General features: G+C 41.7%; 1 protein-coding gene across 5 annotated transcripts in view; it reads left to right on the forward strand.

Moving 5' to 3' along the window:
- EYA3 (EYA transcriptional coactivator and phosphatase 3) overlaps positions 1-19127 on the forward strand; it is a 118600-nt gene that overhangs the window by 87984 nt on the left and 11489 nt on the right. For all 5 annotated transcript variants that reach the window (XM_054498302.1, XM_054498275.2, XM_063667133.1 and 2 more), the window contains 5 exons: positions 937-1026; positions 3617-3675; positions 7438-7598; positions 11192-11306; positions 12350-12471. In XM_054498302.1, coding sequence (XP_054354277.1) covers positions 937-1026; positions 3617-3675; positions 7438-7598; positions 11192-11306; positions 12350-12471 — 547 coding nt within the window. The remainder of the gene's footprint in view (positions 1-936; positions 1027-3616; positions 3676-7437; positions 7599-11191; positions 11307-12349; positions 12472-19127) is intronic.

The raw sequence follows: 19127 nt of genomic DNA on the forward strand, positions 1-19127 counted from the left end.
CAAGTGATTCTCCCACCTCAGCCTTCCAAGTACCTGGGACTGCAGGTGTGCACCACCATGCCCAGCTATTTCTGTGTTTACTTTTGTAGAGACATGGTTTCACCATGTTGCCCAGGCTAGTCTCAAACTTCTGGGCTCCAGCAGTCCGCCTGCCTTTGACTCCCAAAGTGCTAGGATTACAGGCGTGAGCCACTGTACCTGGCCAAATTTTATTTTTTGTGGAGACGGGGGTCTTGCTTTGTTGCCCCAGCTAGTCTAGAATTCCTAGCCTTAAGCAATCTTCCCGCCTCAGCCTCCCAAAGTGCTGAGATCACAGGTGTGAGCTAGCTACTTTGCCTGGTCAGCATTGTATCTTTTTAAAAACATATTTTCTGGCCAGGTGCGGTGGCTCACACCTGTAATCCCAGCACTTTGGGAGGCCAACGGGGGTGGATCACAAGGTCAGGAGATCAAGACCATCCTGGCTAACATAGTGAAACCCCGTCTCTACTAAAAATACAAAAAATTAGCCGGGCATGGTGGTGGGTGCCTGTAGTCCCAGCTACTCAGGAGGCTGAGGCAGGAGAATGGCGTGAACCCGGGAGGCAGAGCTTGCAGTGAGCCGAGATTGTGCCACTGCACTCCAGCCTGGGCAACAGAGTGAGACTCCGTCTCAAAAAAAAAAGAAAAAAAAAATCATATTTTCTGTCCTCATTTATCTTTATGAAACTACTAATTTCTAGAAACTGAAGTCCTGAAATTTTTAACTGTCCATATCTTCTCTATTTTACAATCCTGGATTCTCATAACTGTGAATGAAATTGCATCAATGATAGTTTGAAGCACAGTTGGGAGCTCGTGTGTTTTGGTCTTGACCTAAAATAATTTTGAAATTTTAATATTAGAACCGGGACTGTGACTACCAAGTCAAGCTGATTTTTTCTTATTGTCTTCTAGGACCCAACAGTAGTGATTGGCTCAGGTTTAACAATGGAAGAAATGATTTTTGAAGTGGCTGATACTCATCTATTTTTCAATGACTTAGAGGTAAGCATTTTAAATTGTTTCGGTGCTTCAGTGAGACATTTTATTCAATAACTATTTAGAGCTTTTGCTTATTATATTTAGAAGATATGTGGTTAGATAGGGTGGATATGGAGAGGCCAGCTGGCCACTAAGGCATACATACATAGTCTTAGAGAAATAGTACTTGCGGTTGGGTCACCACAGTTTTGGTTCTGACCTTCAATTTTATTGGCTCAAAAATTTGATTTTTGTTGGTTTATTTGGAGGTGATCTAGCACTAGGGGAAAGGCCAACCCATCAGGCAAAACACTGACATATAAACCAATATTCTAACTTAATAATCTATATTAAATAATATATATAAAGTGAGTTTGATTATTTGTACTCTCAATTATATTTTGACTTTTCTTCCATTTTACATTCTTAAAGGATAGTCTCCTGATTTGTCGAATCTATAAATGGTTACTCTAACCCATCATATTTTATACATGTTTGTTGTTCATATGTAGGTTAACCTTGATATTCAGAATAATTTTATAGTTAGGTGCCAGAAAAACCAGGAAACACTAAGAGCTTCATGGTGAAATTTTTTGGCTTTGACATTTGAGTTCACCTTTGAGGTGAACATGGTGTAGCAGAAGGAGCACAGGACAGGGAGTCAGAAGACCAGAATGTGAATCTCACATAGGGAAAGTTATGTTCCCATTCTGGGCCTCAGTTACGCAGTCATCCTACACAGGAAACTACCAACAGTGATTACCATCTATAGAGAGGGATGAGTTGCCAGGACACAAAGGTGGGAGGGAGCACACTTTTCACTTCATGTCCTTTGAATTTTGAGCTGTGTACTACATATTTTACCTAGTTTTAAAAATAGTGAAAATTTTAAAGTAAAGTAATACAGGATTTTATAGGCTGGGCGTGGTGGCTCATGCCTGTAATCCCAAAACTTTGGGAGGCCAAGGCGGGCAGATCACTTGAGGTCAGGAGTTCGAGACCAGCCTGGGCACCATGGTGAAACCCCGTCTCTACCAAAAATACAAAAATTAGCCGGACATGGTGGCGCACACCTGTAATCCCAGCTACTCAGGAGGCTGAGGCAGGAGAATTGCTTGAACCTGGGAGGGGAAGGTTGCAGTGAGCAAAGATTGCACTACTGCACTCCAGCCTGGGCAGCAGAGAGAGACTCTGTCTTTAAAAATAAAAAATAAAAAGATAGTATTTTATAAACACAAAGTAATCATTTTTTTAATCTTTTTTTTTTTTTTTTTTTTTTTAGTAATAGAGATGGGGTTTCACTGTATTGCCCAGGCTGGTCTCAAACTTCAGAGCTCAAGTGATCCTCCCACCTTGGCCTCCAAAAGTACTGGGATTACCGGCATGAGCCACTGCGCCCAGCCAACACAAAGTAATCCCATCTCTTTTAAAATAAATGTCTGTTCTACTCAACAGACAATTCTTCAATAAATTAATAGTGCCCCGAGCTCCAGTACTTTTGTCTAAACTCCATAATGCTTTAATCTTCCCTCAACTTCATATGTTGATAAATTAGGACATCATAGTTTTTATTCAGCAAACATTTATTGAAAACCTACTACATGCCAATAATTATTGCCAATTGTATTTGTAATGATTTTCTAGACATAGTCCTCACTCAGGAACTGAAAGTTCTGTGAAGAATTTGACCTGAATGTGTTCCTGCCCCCAGGTCAGTGCTTCTCAACTTTAGGGGGCATAAGAATCACCTGGGGAGCTTCTTAAAAGTGGAGATTCTAGGACTTCACTCTCAGAAATTCTGATTCAAGTAGGTCTGGGATGGACCCAAGAATATGCATTTTTAAAAAACTTCCCCAGAGGATTCTGATGCAGGTACCCTAAGTGGTATCAGAGGAGTACATCCATCAGTTAGGCAGTGGGCGGCATTTTATGTCAGTAGTAGCATGGGCTTGGTGGAAAGAACCTTGGATTAGAAGCGGGGGAAAAAAGAAGCAGAAAACCTGGGTTATTTCTAGTCTCTTTCTGCCACTCACTAATTGTATGACTTTGAGAAAATCATTTCACCTCACTTTTAAAACATGAGATTGACTTAGATGACCTCTTCTAACTCCTGACTTTGAAGTTAGAAATTTCAGTCATTCTCGGTTTTGATACCACACTCTACCAGCATCTGTTTTGTCTATAAAAATTTACTGGGCACAACCTACATAAGGATACTGTACTAGATCAGAGAGATGCAAAGGAGATGTGAGATGTGGCTCCTGCCCCAAGAGACCTGCATTGTAATAGGACTTACAGTCTGGTGTAGGACATAAGAACGTTTGAAGTGTAAGGGAGCTTGTGCTTGTTCCCATGAGCTGTTGGAGAAATGAAATATTGAGATAGGAGTAGAAACAAGGGATGGGATAGTTACAGAACTCATGAAGACTGGGATGTGAATCAGGTCTTAAGAGGAATTGGACAGCAAGGGGTGTGAGAGTGATCACCCACACATAAGAGATTCCATAAGGCATTTCATTATCCTGCCGCTGTATATGGTCTCTTTATAGTATGTCATGATGGTAATATCACTTCTACTCCCTAGACTGAAGTAGTGTGTTTTGTCTTTTAACAGGAGTGTGACCAGGTACATGTGGAAGATGTGGCTTCTGATGACAATGGCCAAGACTTGAGGTGATAAACATAATGATTCTTGAACACCAGTACACCTGTTATGTGCAAGATCTGTCTGTCTAGGTTTGGAGGAAAACAAAGATAAATAGAATCTATCTCTGAAAGAGCTCACAACCTGTTAGAGGACATAGAAACAAACATAGTTAACCATGATGTACAGTGTGAGAAGGTGACAATAGAAAATGCCGTGGAGCACGAGAAGAAAGAATTCTGTTGGGGATAGGGAGTGGGTAGTGCCAACACTGGAGAGGCCTTCTCAGTGGAGTAGCATTAAAGCAGAACATTAAAGAATGGGTAGCAAGCCAGGCACGGTGGCTCACACCTGTAATTGCAGCATCTTGGAAGCACAAGGCAGGAGGATCACTTGAGTCCCGGAGTTCAAGACCAGCCTGGACAACACAGGGAGATCCCATCTCTGTAAGGTAGTCTTCCACATTTTATTATAGTGAAAGCTAAACCAAGGAGATCTCAGTGGCAAAATGCTTGCTCAGGGTCCTCATTCCTCTTTCTTCTGGCCCAGTAGCCTTAGCTAAGAAGGATCCAAAAATTTATCTAGCTTAAAGACTTATAAGAAAAAAACCTGTCACATCTTTTCATATTAGTTTGTTTGAATGTTTATCCCTTTTTATAAGTAAAATGTTCTTCCCAGTAACTACCCCAGAATTCAGTGTTCCATCCATAAGTTCTCAAATACAGAGCAGAACTAGACATACCACCTTAATAAGGACCTACTCAGGTAGAGCTGAGAATATTGGAAGGTTTCACTTTCAGGTGCAGCATCCAGTTGTACATGTTGTGGCGTCACATGGTCATGGAGGGCACAATTCTTATGACACTTTACTATTCTTTTCAGGGAAAAGTCTGGTCTGAAGAGTTTATATTCTGCTCTGAACCCCAGTTGTTGTTTTTTTTTCTCTTATACGTGTGGCTAACCAGTAATTACTTATCATGTCTTAGCAGCTATATTTTCTTAAGCACAGAATCTCACTCTTCGCATATTGGGATCTATTTTAACTTTTGATTGAACCAAGTTGTTCAGTCATTTTTAGATCTTTACTTATGAAATATTAATCCTTCCTAGTTTGTATAATTGTATTGTCTGTTGCTATGCAACAAATTACTCCAGAGTTTAGTACCTTAAAACAGTTAAATGGCCAGATGCAGTGGCTTATGCCTGTAATCCCAGCACTTCAGGAGGCCAATGCGGGCCAATCACTTGAGGTCAGGAGTTCGAGACTAGCCTGGCTAACATGGTGAAACCCCGTCTCTACTAAAAATACAAAAATTAGCCTGGTGTGGTGGCATGCACCTGTAGTCCCAGCTACTCGGGAGGCTGAGGCAGGAGAATTGCTTGAAACCGGGAGGCAGAGGTTGTAGTGAGCTGAGGTCACACCACTGCACTCCAACCTGGGTGACAGAGCGAGACTCCGTCTTAAACAAACAAACAATGAAACATTTATCCTCTCACAGCTTCTGTAGGTGAGGAACTTAAAAGTGACCTAGCTAGTTTTTTCTTTTTAAAAAATACTTAATATTTTTTATTTTAATTTATTAATTTTATTAATATTTACTCAATTTCTTTGTTTATTTTTATTTTTTATTTTTGGCTGAAGTGTAATGGCACCATCTCGGCTCATTATAACCCCTGTCCCTGCCTCCCTCAAGCAATCCTCCCACCTCAGCCCCCAAAATAGCTGGGACCATAGGCGCATGCCACCACTCCTGGCTAATTTTTTGTATTTTTAGTAGAGACAAGAGTGCCATGTTGCCCACGCTTGTCTCGAACTCCTGAGCTTAAGCAGTCCATCCACCTCAGCCCCTCAAAGTGCTGGGATTACAGGTGTGAGCAACTACACCCGGCTTGTACTCAATGTCTTTTTTTTTTTTTTTTTTTTCCTTTTTCCTTTTAAGATAGGGTCTCGCTCTGGCACCCAGGCTGGAGTGCAGTGTTGTGATCATAGCTTGCTGTAGCTTCAACCTTCCAGGCTCAAGTGATCCTCCCACCCCAGCCTTCTGAGTAGCTGGGCCCACAGGCGCATGTCACCATACCCAGCTAATTTTTCCTTTTTTTTTTTTTAGAGATGGGGTCTCGTTGCCCAGGCTGCTCTCGAACTCCTGGACCCAAGTGATCCCCTCTCCTTGACCTCCCAAAGTGCTGGGATTATAGGCATGAGCCACCACACCCAGCCTACTTAAAGGATTTTAAATCTAGAAAATCTATTGTTAATTAATTTTTTTCACTGTTACAAATTTTATTTTGTCAAGGCAAAATATACATATAGAATTTACCATCTTTATCATTTTTTAAGTGTACAGAAGTGGTTCCTTTTTTTTTTTTTTTTTTTTCCCCAAAGAGACAGGGCCTGCTCTGTTGCCCAGGCTAAGGTGCAATGGTGCGATCATAGTTCCCAATAGCCTCCTGGGCTCAAGTGGTCCTCTCACTTCAGCCTCCTAAGTAGCTAGGACAACAGGTACACACCGCCATACCTGACTAATTAAAAAAATTTTTTCTTAGAGATGGGATCTTGCTATGTTGCCCAGGCTGGTCTCAAACTCCTGGCCTCAAGCAGTCCTCCCACTTCAGCCTCCCAAATAGTTGGAATTACAGGCACCAGCCACTGCCCCTGGCCAGGGGTAGTTCTTTTCCCTCCGCAAGCTGAAGTGCAGTGGCGCGATCTTGGCTCACTGCAACCTCTGCCTTCCAATCTCAAGCGATTCTCCTTCCTCAGTCTCCCGACTAGCTGGGACTACAGGCATGTGCCACCAAAACCAGCTAACCTTTGTATTTTTAGTAGAGACAGGGTTTCACCATGTTGGCCAGGCTGGTCTGGAACTCCTGACCTCAGGAGATCCACCCACCTCAGCCTCCCAAAGTGCTGGGATTACAGGCATGAGCCACTGCATTCAGCCCCAGAGGTAGTTCTCAATTAGAGTTTCTGGGGTTGAAATCAAGATGTTGGCTAGAGCTCTAATCATCTGAAAGCTTAACTGGAGCTGGAGAATGTGCTTCCAATCTCTGACATGTGGCTGATGACAGAAGGCTTTAGTTCCTCATTACACATGCCTCTTCATGGGGCTGCTTGAATGTTCTCACGTGACAGCCGGCTTCTTCCAGAGCAAGTGCTCCAAGAGAGAGCAGAAGAAGCCTAGTCTCTGAAGCCTAACACTATCACTTTTATCACTTTCTATTTATATTTTAAGTATAGTCCATACCCAAGAGGAGCAGAATTAGAAGAGAGGAATATCAAAGAATTCATGGACATATTTTGAAGCTACCACAGTGACCTATGAACATAAACCAGCCAGCAGACGACTTAAGGAAATATCTGCCATTATCTTACCATTGTTAGCATTTTAGGCTATTTCCTTTAATTATTTTTTCATGTTTCTCCTTTTTACATAGTTGCAATCACTGTGTAAGTGTACTCACAAAATTTTATATTCTGCTTTTTTCACTGTGTGGTTATTTTCTGTCATTAGTGAAAAAGATGCCTTATCCCAAGTCAACCTCTAAGGAATGCTGGTGCTTGAATTGTTTCTACCTTTCATTCCCTCTCTCATTTCAATCCTTTCTTTGATAGAAGTAATAAGTGTGAGATAGAGAACTAATGAAAGATAGACTCTGACATACAGAGATCAAGGAAGAAGATCCTTAAAGCCATTGGCCTTATTTATCCGATACCAAGAACCCAACCAAATAGCACTCAAACAAAAACTTTATGCTGTATAAATTTTAATTTTTATTATCTTCTCTCCTTGCAGCAACTACAGTTTCTCAACAGATGGTTTCAGTGGCTCAGGAGGTAGTGGCAGCCATGGTTCATCTGTGGGTGTTCAGGGAGGTGTGGACTGGATGAGGAAACTAGCTTTCCGCTACCGGAAAGTGAGAGAAATCTATGATAAGCATAAAAGCAACGTGGGTGGTAAGTGTGCATATAACCAGTCTGATTCTCTGTTTCTTCCTGGTTTCCTCCTTTTCTTTCCAGGGATTCCTTAGATTCCCCATGACAACTGCTTGTAAATTATGCCACAGTAACATGTTAAACTCTGTATTTAAAAAAATAGAGGTTTGGTTGAAATCTTTTGGGAGGAAGCTCTATATTTCTAATGGGCTTCTCTAAGCATAATTTTGGGAAGTTTTCTTGTTCTCTTTGGACAAATGCCTTTTTAAAGGAAACATGTTCTGTAGATTATGTTTGATGACATGTATCACAACTGCTGTCAATGCTCGTTAATAGGGTGCCACATTTTTTTTTGGCTGGTTTATATAACTATCAGGACAAGTCAAGTAGAACTAGCTAGTAACTTTTCGCAGATGGAAATCTAGGTCCAGGATTGTAGGTTGGCAGTATCAATGTGTTGTGATTTGAAGGATCTTGGAAATTCTTTCTGACCAGAAATATTTCAAATGCCAGATGCCACTATGCCTAAAATTCTATTATTTAGAATTAATCATAGATTGTTTGAATTAAAAGAGACAGAAGTCTAATCTGAATTCCTCATTTTGCAGTTGAGAAAAGTGATGTCCATCATAGGGGTAGTGGGGGCAGCTTATTCATGGTCACATTGCAAATTTGTAACCATATCATGTTCGAAATTCACATTCCCTAACTTTTTGGTCCAGTGCACTTTCATGCAGCTCCTTTTTTAGTGAGGTACCCTTTTGAGAAAATATTTAAAACTGTAAACCATCACCCTCAAAGATACAAATACATACAAAATGTTGCTCGAAGATTCAGGGATTACATAGCCTGCCTAGAGCAGGGGTCCCCAGTTCCCAGGCCTCAGACTGGTACCAGTCAGCGGCCTGTTAGCAACCAGGCAGCACAGCCACATAGCAGGAGGTGAGCAGGCCGGCAAGTGAGTATTACTGCCTGAGCTCCACTTCCTGTCAGATCAGTGGCGGCATTAGATTCTCATAGGAGTACAAACCCTATTGTGAACTGCACATGCAAGGGATCTAGTTGCATGTTCCTTATGAAAATCTAACTAATGCCTGATGATCTGAGGTGGAACAATTTCATCTAGAAACTTCCCGCCCCCCACCCAGGTCCATGGAAAAATTGTCCTCTACGAGACTGGTCCCTGGTGCTGAAAAGGTTGAGGACTGCTGGCCTAGAGGTATTTTATTCAAGGTCAAGAGCCCTTGTACTATACTATGCTGCCTTACAATGTGGTGCAGAAAGTAGGAACAAGACTTTGAAGATCAATTTGGTTCATTTCAGTTACAGCTCTCTAATACCAGATAAAAATCATGGGCTTCCAGACTTCAGGAATCTAATTTACTTTTTTCAGATTCCCCTTCTTATTGCTTTTTTCTTCTCATGATTCAAAGCCAGTATTTTTTATTTTGGTAACTCCAAGTCTTTTTGCATTTTCTTTCTCACAAACATTAGCCTTTCTTTTGTTAGTTTTCATATACAGCCTGAGTCTCTTTATCTTTTCCCTGCCCAATGCCTGGACCTGGTTTCCTGAACAAAGCGATGTAACTCTGTGTGAGAATCCTCTAAGTCTACTTTGGAGAATAGATTAAAATTAATGGCCAGCTGTATGTTTTGTACAATATGAATTGATGAAAGTGCCACATCATGTATTAATTGAGTATATCATATATAGGTACTGGTTTTGTTGTCGTTTTGTTTTATCCAAAATGTTAAGAGTCATCTAATTCTAGACTTACATTGTGGAACCATCAATCTGAAAACAAATTATACTCCAGTTCTCCTCCTCACAAAAATGCCATCTGCTTTTATGGAGTATTACTAATAGAATACAGGATTTTTTTTTTTAACCTTCACTATAGAAAATTCAGATCCAGATTTACTGCTTGAATATTTTAACTGAAGTGTCTGAGAGCAGGCTTCCATCATATGAGCTCTCTTTTTTGCTTAGATATCTAGTCTTGGGTAGTGTTTTAGTGTCTTATCAGTTGGAGTTGTTTTAGAAGTACAGTATGGAGAATTAGTCATTCAACCTGGAATTTCCTGTCAACATGTTCTGAAGCAAGTGGACAAAGTAGTTACCATGGAAGTTCTGTGGAGTAATGGAAAGACTTCTCAAGACCAAAAGCTGCAAACTTACTGTGTAATCTTAGGGCCATTTTTTTCCGTTGGGTTTGGTTTCTTTACAGAGAGATTAGAAATGCTGAGGACTCTTCTAGCTGTAACACTAATTTTTCGCACTTTGGTTCTTGATGTCATGTTCTAAGCAGAGCAATTCAAAGTGTGGTCGACCAGTCTGCAAAAGATATGCTATTGGTTGGTGATGAAAGAAGGAGCTTGCACCAGAATCTTAATTATTTCTGTCAGCTGATTTTATTGTTGTTATTGTGTCCCCGTAACAAGACTTTTCTAAAAATTTATTTTTGCCTGAACATCCCCAAAACACTCTGATAAAGAAAGTAAAAATGGCATTCTGGGTAGCACTACTCTAAGGTTTCTCCAAGAAGAGAAATTAAAAAAAAAAAAAAATGCCAGGCACGGTGGCTCACACCTGTAATCCCAGCAGTTTGGGAGGCCGAGGTGGGTGGATCATGAGATCAGGAGTTCAAGACCAGCCTGGCCAATATGATGAAACTCCATCTCTACTAAATATACAAAAATTAGCTGGGCTTGGTGGCGGCCGCCTGTAATCCCAGCTACTCAGGAGGCTGAAGCAGAGAATTGCTTGAACCCGGGAGACGGAGGTTGCAGTAAGCTGAGATTGCACCACTACACTCCAGCCTGGGCGACAGAGCAAGCTCCATCTAAAAAAAAAAAAAAACACAACTGGTCTTATCTTGACACCAAGAACCACACTTCCAAATCCTTGTTCACTCATGCCAACACTGGCCTCCCGCCAAATTAGGAGATGTTCAAGGAGAAACACAAGGTTGCCGTGCTAGGGGCACCCTGTAGCTCTGCCCCCTTGATGTCCTCTGTGATCCACATCTGCAGCGAGACCTCCATGCCCAAACCCTGTTCAAAATGCTCTTCATAAACTAATGCTTCCTGGGCTTCATAGCATTAGTGTACTGCATGAAGTCTAGGGACAGGAAGATGGTGGGTGACATGACCAGGGCGCAGGCCTTTGCCTCCACCACCAAGTGCTTGAACATCTTTACCCTGTTCCTCGACATCCCTGTGGTCATTGCACTCATCATGCTTTTCACCACTAGCTCAGTGATAATCTTCCAAGCAATTTCTCAGAAGATAAAGGATCTCCAAGGCCAGTAGTAGAGCCCATGTACTCCACTGCTGACCCTGCACCCTGGGGCTGTTGGTCCTGCCCTTTTGACCCCACCCCTATATACAGCAGTTTATATTCACCTGTCTACAATGGAATTCAATAAAGCACATGTGTTCATGGGAAAAAAATACATATATGTGTGTGTGTGTGTATATATATATATATATACACACACACAGTAGAATATTTAAATGACTCACACTTTTTAAATTGAATTTAGAAGTTGCTTTCTCACTGTCAGCAAATATATGTTGTCAAATGATAAATGTGTCTGCTTTTATTCCTAAAGGTCTCCTCAGTCCCCAGAGGAAGGAAGCACTGCAGAGATTAAGAGCAGAAATTGAAGTTTTAACAGATTCCTGGTTAGGAACTGCATTAAAGTCCTTACTTCTCATCCAGTCCAGGTATGGAAATGGTTCTTTTAGGTCTCATCCTCTCAGAGCCATACTCTTCTACTCCAGTTCAAGATAAGCCACTCTCTAAAATAGGGTTTGGGATAGGGGTAGAGAGGAGTTTAAATGATGTAGGGAAGTATTTGTGTTAGGTGAGAAGCAAGGTCATTTTATGTCAACAGCACACCTTCTAGTTTTAAGAGAATATTTATATATGAAATCCTTTTTCTTTCTCCTTACTTTTTGCTCACGAAATTAAAACTCAGTAACCCATAATCTCTTGTCCATAAGTTGGACCTGGTGACGTCAAAGAATACATGGAGGAGATGTATTACAAATATCCTAGGTACAGGAAGCTCCAAGAAATGTATCCAAACCCACTAAAGAAGGCACGATTCAAAAGAAAAAGGGTACACTAAGCAGATTAAGGAGATTTCAACATGAAGCTTAGACTGGGAAATAAATGCACCAGTCTGTGTCTGCACCACTACCCTATTGCTCCCTCCCTCAAAGCAGGAATTCCAGATCCACAACGTAGTAAACAGTAAAACTGACACCAAGGAGTGGATATCTGGTGAAGGTAAAGGACATGTAAAATTAATGTGTATTCTAGAATCTATGTTGCTATTGTGTGAAGAGCAAAGCAAACACAAATCATATCTCATTTATGGACTGACTTGCATTCAGATGAAAGAGTACAGCTCAGAGCTTTTTGTTGTTTGTTTGTTTTCTAAAATATGGTATCAGTGACATGGGTTGGTGGTATTTATCAAGTACTTGTGACTAGAATGGTCAGAGGGGAAATAAGGCAAGAACTAAGTTGTTGCTCTGTGTCCGCTAAGATACAAAAATGAATAGAATCTCTGCCCTTTAATATAGAAAGTAAATGAACATGAAATAATGAGTAGTAGCTGAACATTGGCTCTGAACAATATAATACCAGGTACTTTAAAGTTAATTTTTAATAATTAAATTCTAAAGAGTTGGCACATATGAATTCTTGCTCCCAGGTTGGTTTAGTTTCACCTTTTCTTTTCCCTTTTACTCCCTTATAGAAAGAATTGTGTGAATGTTCTGATCACTACCACCCAGCTGGTTCCAGCCCTGGCCAAGGTTCTCCTATATGGACTAGGAGAAATATTTCCTATTGAGAACATCTATAGTGCTACCAAAATTGGTATGGTTTCTATGCTGTTTCTTGTCACTGGCCTTGCAATAAAACTTTCTACTCATGATGCACCTATTATTTTCTAGCCCCTCTGTTAGACACTTGATTTGTAATACCTATAATCCTCACAACAGTCTTCTAATATTTTCAGTAATGCAATTGAGGCTTAGTAGTTATATAGCTTGCTCAAGTTCTCACAGCTAGTAAGTTACATAAGTATGCTCTTTGATAATATTTGAAAGAACATAATATCTAGCTTAGAAATCTAGTTTTGCCTCATTTCAAGTTTCTCTTTTTCACAGAGAGTATGTAGTATAATAGAAAAAGCACTAGATTAAAAATCAAGCTCTAAACTGTATACCTAAAAATGGTGGCCAGACAAGACGAATCATTACCTGTATTACCACCACTTTGGGAGGCTGAGACGAGAGGATCACTTGAGGCCAGGAGTTCAACACCAGCCTGAGCCACATGGCAGACCTCCGTCTCTACAAAAAAGTTTTTTTAATTAGCTGGGTGTGGTGGCACACAGCTGTAGTCCTAACTACTTGGAAGGTTAAGGTGGGAGGGTCACTTGAGCCAGAAGTTCAATGCTGCAGTGAGCTGTGTGATCTTGCCACTGTGCTATAACCTGGGTGACAGAATGAGACCCTATGTCTTAAATAAAATAACAGGTATTGACCAAAAAATTAGCTGGGTGTGGTGGCAGGCGCCTGTAGTCCCAGCTACTTGAGAGGCTGAGGCAGGAGAATGGCGTGAACCCAGGGGGCGGAGCTTGCAGTAAGCCGAGATCGCACCACTGCACTCCAGCCTGGGTGACAGAGCGAGACTCCGTCTCTAAATAAATAAATAAAAGGTATTGACAAGGATGTGGAGAAATTGGAACCTTTATGCACTGTTGGTAAGATTGTAAAATGATGCAACTGTTGATAGACACGTTGGTGCATACCTGTAGTCCCAGGTATTTCAGAGGCTGAGTCAGGAGGATCACTTGAGCCCAGGAGTTTGAGTTGAGCCTGGGTAATTTTCTGGGTAAATATCTGAGAGAATTGGGTCTCAGATTCTTAAAATATATCTAAATATCCAAAAGCAGGGTCTCAAAGAGATATCTGCACACTCATGTTTATAGCAGCATTATTGACAATAGTTCAGAGCTTAGAAGCAGCTTAGATGTCAAATGTGGATGAATGGATAAACAAAATGTGGTATACACATACAGTGAAATATTATTTGGCCTTAAAAAGGAAGGAAATTCTGTCACAGGCTACATCATGGATGAACCTTGAAGACATGCTAAATGAAAGTTAAGACAATCACAAAAAGACAAATACTTTATGATTCCATTTACATGAGGCTTCTAAAGTAATCACATGCATAGAACTGAAAGTAGAATGATAATTGCCAGAGGCTGGAGGAGAAGGGAAATGGGAGTTGTTCAACGGATATAGAGTTGCAGTCATGCAAAATGAAAAGGTTCCAGACATCTGTTATACAAAAGTTAACATGACAGAACTTTACACTTAAAAATTGTTAAGAGGCCGGGTGCAGTGGCTTACACCTGTAATCCCACCACTTTGGGAGGCTCAGGTGGGTGGATCACAAGGTCAGGAGATTGAGACTATCCTGGCTCACACGGTGAAACCCCATCTCTACTAAAAATACAAAAAATTAGCTGGGCGTGGTGGCACTCGCCTGTAGTCCTAGCTACTCAGGAGGCTGAGGCAGGAGAATCCCTTGAACCTGAGAGGCGGAGGTTGCAGTGAGGCGGAGGTTGCAGTGAGCCCAGATCGCGCCACTGCACTCCAGCCTGGGTGACAGAGTGAGACTCCATCTCAAAATAATAATAATAATAATAATAATAATAATAATAATAATAATAATTGTTAAGAGAAGCCAGGCGCAGTGGCTCATGCCTGTAATCTCAGCACTTTGGGAAGCTGAGGCAGGTGGATCACTTGAGGTCAGGAGTTCAAGACCAGCCTGGCCACAATGGTGAAACTCTGTCTCTACTAAAAATACAAAATTAGTCCGGCATGGTGGCGTGAGCCTGTAATCCCACCTACTTGGGAGGCTAAGGCAGGAGAATTACTTGAGCCTGGGAGGTGGAGGTTGCAGTGAGCCGAGATCATGCTACTGCACTCCAGCCTGGGCAACAGAGTGAGACTCTGTCTCAAAAAAAAAAAAAAAATGTTAAGAGAGTAAATTTTATGTTACTTTTTTTTGAGTTGGAGTTTCGCTCTTGTTGCTCAGGCTGGAGTGCAACGGTGCGATTTTGGCTCACCGCAACTTCTGCCTCCCAGGTTCAAGCGATTCTCTTGCCTCAGCCTCCCAAGAGGCTGGGATTACAGGCATGCACCACCATGCCCAGCTAATTTTATATTTTTAGTAGAGACGGGGTTTCACCATGTTGGTCAGGTTGGTCTTGAACTCCTGACCTCAGGTGATCCATCTGCCTCAGCTTCCCAAAGTGCTGGGATTGCAGGCGTAAGCCACCGCACCTCGCCAAAATTTATTGTTTTAAAGATTAGTGAATTTCATGTTATGCATATTTTACCAGCTTTTTTTTTTAAAGGAAAAAGAAAATAAACATCAAGGACAAGGATTTAAGTCCTGGCCTCCCTACTTACTAGCTCTCACCTTAGGCAGATTATCTTCTTTCCTGAGCCTCAGTTTTCTCAAGTAAAATGAGATCTTAGAAGTGAGTACAGGCCAAGTGTAGTGGCTCACACCTGTAATCTCAGCACTTCAAGAGGCCGAGGCGGGCTGATTACTTGTGGCCAGGAGTTCGAGACCAGCCTAGTCAACATGATGAAACTCCCTCTCTACTAAAAATACAAAAATTAGCTGGGCTAGGTGGCAGGCGCCTATAATCACAGTTACTCGGGAGGCTGAGGCAGGGAGCATCGCTTGAACCTGGGAGGCGGAGGTTGCGGTAAGCCGAGATGGCTTACCACACTGCACTCCAGTCTGGGTGACAGAGCGAGACTCCACCTCAACAACAAAAAAAGAAGTGAGTACAGATAGAGAAGAATAGAGGTCTAAGAGCTACGCCGTGGGGTCCTCTAATGTTTGGATCATGAAGAAGAACCAGCAAAAGGTGTCAGGAAGACTGACCTGTGAGGCAGGAGGAGAACAAGAAGAATCATGTCTTGAAAGAATGAAGGAAGAGTGATCAACTCCTTCTAATGTTGTTGATGGGTCAAATGAGACCCAAGGGCCAGGTACAGTGGTTCACGCCTGTAATCCCAGCAATTTGAGAGGCTGAGGCAGAAGGATTGCTTGAGCCGAGGGGTTCAAGACCAGCCTGGGCTACATAGTTTTTGTTTTTGTTTCTTTGTTTTTTAATTAGCTGGGAGTGGTGGTGCATGTCTGTAGTCCCAGCTGCTTGGGAGGCTGAGGTGGGACAATCGCTTGAGCCCAGGTGGTCAAAGCTGCAGTGAGCCGTGATTATGCCACTATACTCCAGTCTGGGCAACAGAGTGAGACCCTGTCTCAAAAAAAAAAAGACTTGAGAATTGAATTGAAGGTTGTTTTTAGATACATGAAGGTCATTAATAGCTTTGACATGCAGTTTGAATAGGGGAGTGATCGGGATTAAACCCTAATTGGAAGTAGTTTAAGAGAGAATTGAAATTTTATAGAACTGGTCTAACAATATTTTTATTAGACCTGTTCTAATATTTTTACTAACTTATTAGTAAATGAGAGAGACTAGAAGGAGAGTTGGAGAAGGGAACTATACAACTCTTTAGAGGAGGTTTGTTTGGAGAGGAACAGAAAAATGAAGTAGTGGCTCTAGAGGTATGTGGACTTCAGAGGATTTATAAGATTCATAAGAGAAATTATATCTATTTTATATGCAGATGGAAACGATCCACTAGATGAGGAAAAATAATAATGGTGCCTATTGTGTGCTAGGCAACGCCAAGGCACTAGGAATACAGCAGTGACAAAAGTCCTCTGTCCTCATGGAACTTACCTTCGATCAGTGGTGCTAAGATAATTGGATTATCCATATAGAAAAAAAGGCAGAATTGTTTTCCTTCTTTATATTATATGCAGAAATATAAAAACTTACCATGAATGGTACGTTTTTTAATTTTTAGGAGAAAATATAGAAGAGTATCTGTATGATCTTAAGGTGAGGATGGGCCTCTTTTAAGAATCAAAAGATAGTATAAAAAGCAAAAAAAAAAAAGATCATGGATTGCATGGAACTTTTAATTTTACATACAGTTAAATATAACATAAAGTGACAAGCTGGGCACATGCCTTTAATTCCAGCACTTTGGGAGGCTAAGGCATCACTTGAGGCCAGGAGTTCAAGACCATCCTGGGTAACATAGTGAGGCCCCGTCTCTACAAAAAAAAAATAAAAATTAGCCAGGTGTGGTGGCGAGTGCCTGTAATCCCAGCTACTCAAGAGGTTAAGGTGGGAGGATCACTTGAACCCAAGAGTTCAAGGAGGCTGCAGTGAGCTGTGACTGTGCCACTGCACTGCACTTTAGCCTGGGCAACAAAAGGAGACCTTGTCTCTTGAAAAAAGGTAACAAGACAAGCCCACATTTTGGGATAAGGTATTTACAACACATTTAATTGGCAGTTAGAATACAGAATCTATAAAGAACTGCCAGGCTCAGTGGCTCATGCCTGTAATCCCAGCACTTTGGGAGGCCGAGGTGGGTGGATCACCTGAGGTCAGGAGTTCGAGAGCAGCCTGATCAACATGGTGAAACCCCGTCTCTACTAAAAATACAAAATTAGCTGGGCGTGGTGGTACATGCCTGTAATCCCAGCTACTGGGGAGGCTGAGGCAGGAGAATCGCTTGAACAGGGGAGACAGAGGTTGCAGTGAGCCAAGATTGTGCCATTGCACTCCAGCCTGGGCAACAAGAGCAAAACTCCATCTCAAAAGAAAAAGAATGCAGAATCTATAAAGAATTCCTGCAAATCACTAAGCAAGAGACAATTTTGAATATAGAAAAATAGGCAAAAACCTTGAAACAACCAGTTTGCCGAAAAGGAAAACAAAACTGTCGGTAAATATATGAATAAGTCCTTAACCTCACAAATTAAGGAACTGCAAATCAAGAAAATGCAGATTTAAATGTGGTACGTTTTCCAACCATCAGATAGACAAAAACTTAAATCTAACAGTGTAATGGGAACTCTGCCTCTGCAAGTGGGATTGAAAATGGATATAACCTGCTTTGGAGAACGTTAATGTCTAATGAAGTTTGAGGTGTACATAACCCTATGATCATGCAATTCCGCTTTTAAGATCTATATATACTTTAGAGCAGGGGTCTCCAAATTACAGTCCATGGGCTAAATCCTACCCTCTGGCTGTTTGTGTAAGTTTTTATTGAAACCATGCCCACTTATTTATACAGCTCCTTTCACACTATAGTAGCAGAGCTGAATAGTTGCAACAGAGACCGTAGGGCCTGCAAAGCCTGAAATATATACTATATACTGTCTGACTCTTTACAGAAAAAGTTTGCTAACCTCTACCTTTGAGTAATTCTTACATGCACAAGGAGACATATACAAGGATTTTTTTGATATACACTTGTTCATCATAGAAAATAATTGGTCTGTAAACCTGTCCATGAACAGAAAATTGATAGATATATTCAAACAACAGAATGCTATAGTGCAGTTAAAAGTGGATTAAGTAAAATTACCTATACTCATAAGGATTAATATTAAAAACAATAGGCCGGGCACGGTGGCTCACGCCTGTAATCCCAGCACTTTGGGAGGCCAAGGTGGGTGGATCACCTGCCTGGCCAACATGGTGAAACCCCATCTCTGCAAAAAATACAAAAAGAGCTGGGCATGGTGGCGTGCGCCTGTAATCCCAGCTCCTCGGGGGCCTGAGAATCGCTTGAACCCAGGAGGCGGAGATTATAGTGAGCCAAGATCGCACCACTGCACTCCAGCCTGGACAACAGAGCAAGACTGTCTCAAAAAAAAAAGAAAAACTGATGAACAAAAAACATGGCAGACAGATAAATGTACAGTATGTAATATCTATATAAAGATTTAAAATATTTACATTTTAGGAGTACTTGAAAAGTTTTGTTCTGTAATGTCTTGATTTTTTTTTTTTTAATCTAGAGCAACTATAAGGGTCAGGTGGAGTGGCTCACGCCTGTAATCCCAGGGCTTTGGGTGGCTGAGGTGGGAGAATCACTTGAGACCAGGAGTTTGAGACCAACCTGGACAACATAGTCAGACCCCATCTCTACAAAAAAATTTTTTTTAATTAGCCAGTTGTGGCCAGGAGCCGTGGCTCACGCCTGTAATCCTAGCACTTTGGGAGGCCGAGGCGGGCGGATTGCCTGAGCTCAGGAGTTCAAGACCACCCTGGGCATCACGGTGAAACCCAGTCTCTACTAAAATTAGCTGGGCATGGTGGCGGGCACCTGTAGTCCCGGCTACTTGGGAGGCTGAGGCACGAGAATTGCTTGCGCCTGGGAGGCGGAGGTTGCAGTGAGCCAAGATCACGCCACTGCACTCCAGTCTGGGCAACAGAGCAAGACTCTGTCTCAAAAAAAAAAAAAAATTAGCCAGGTGTGATGGCTTGTACCTACAATCCTAGGTACTCTGGAGGCTAAGGTGGAAGGAGCACTTCAGCCCACAAGTTTGAGGCTGCAGTG

The sequence above is a fragment of the Pongo pygmaeus genome, chromosome 1 (assembly GCF_028885625.2).
Source record: "Pongo pygmaeus isolate AG05252 chromosome 1, NHGRI_mPonPyg2-v2.0_pri, whole genome shotgun sequence".
NCBI lineage: Eukaryota > Metazoa > Chordata > Mammalia > Primates > Hominidae > Pongo > Pongo pygmaeus.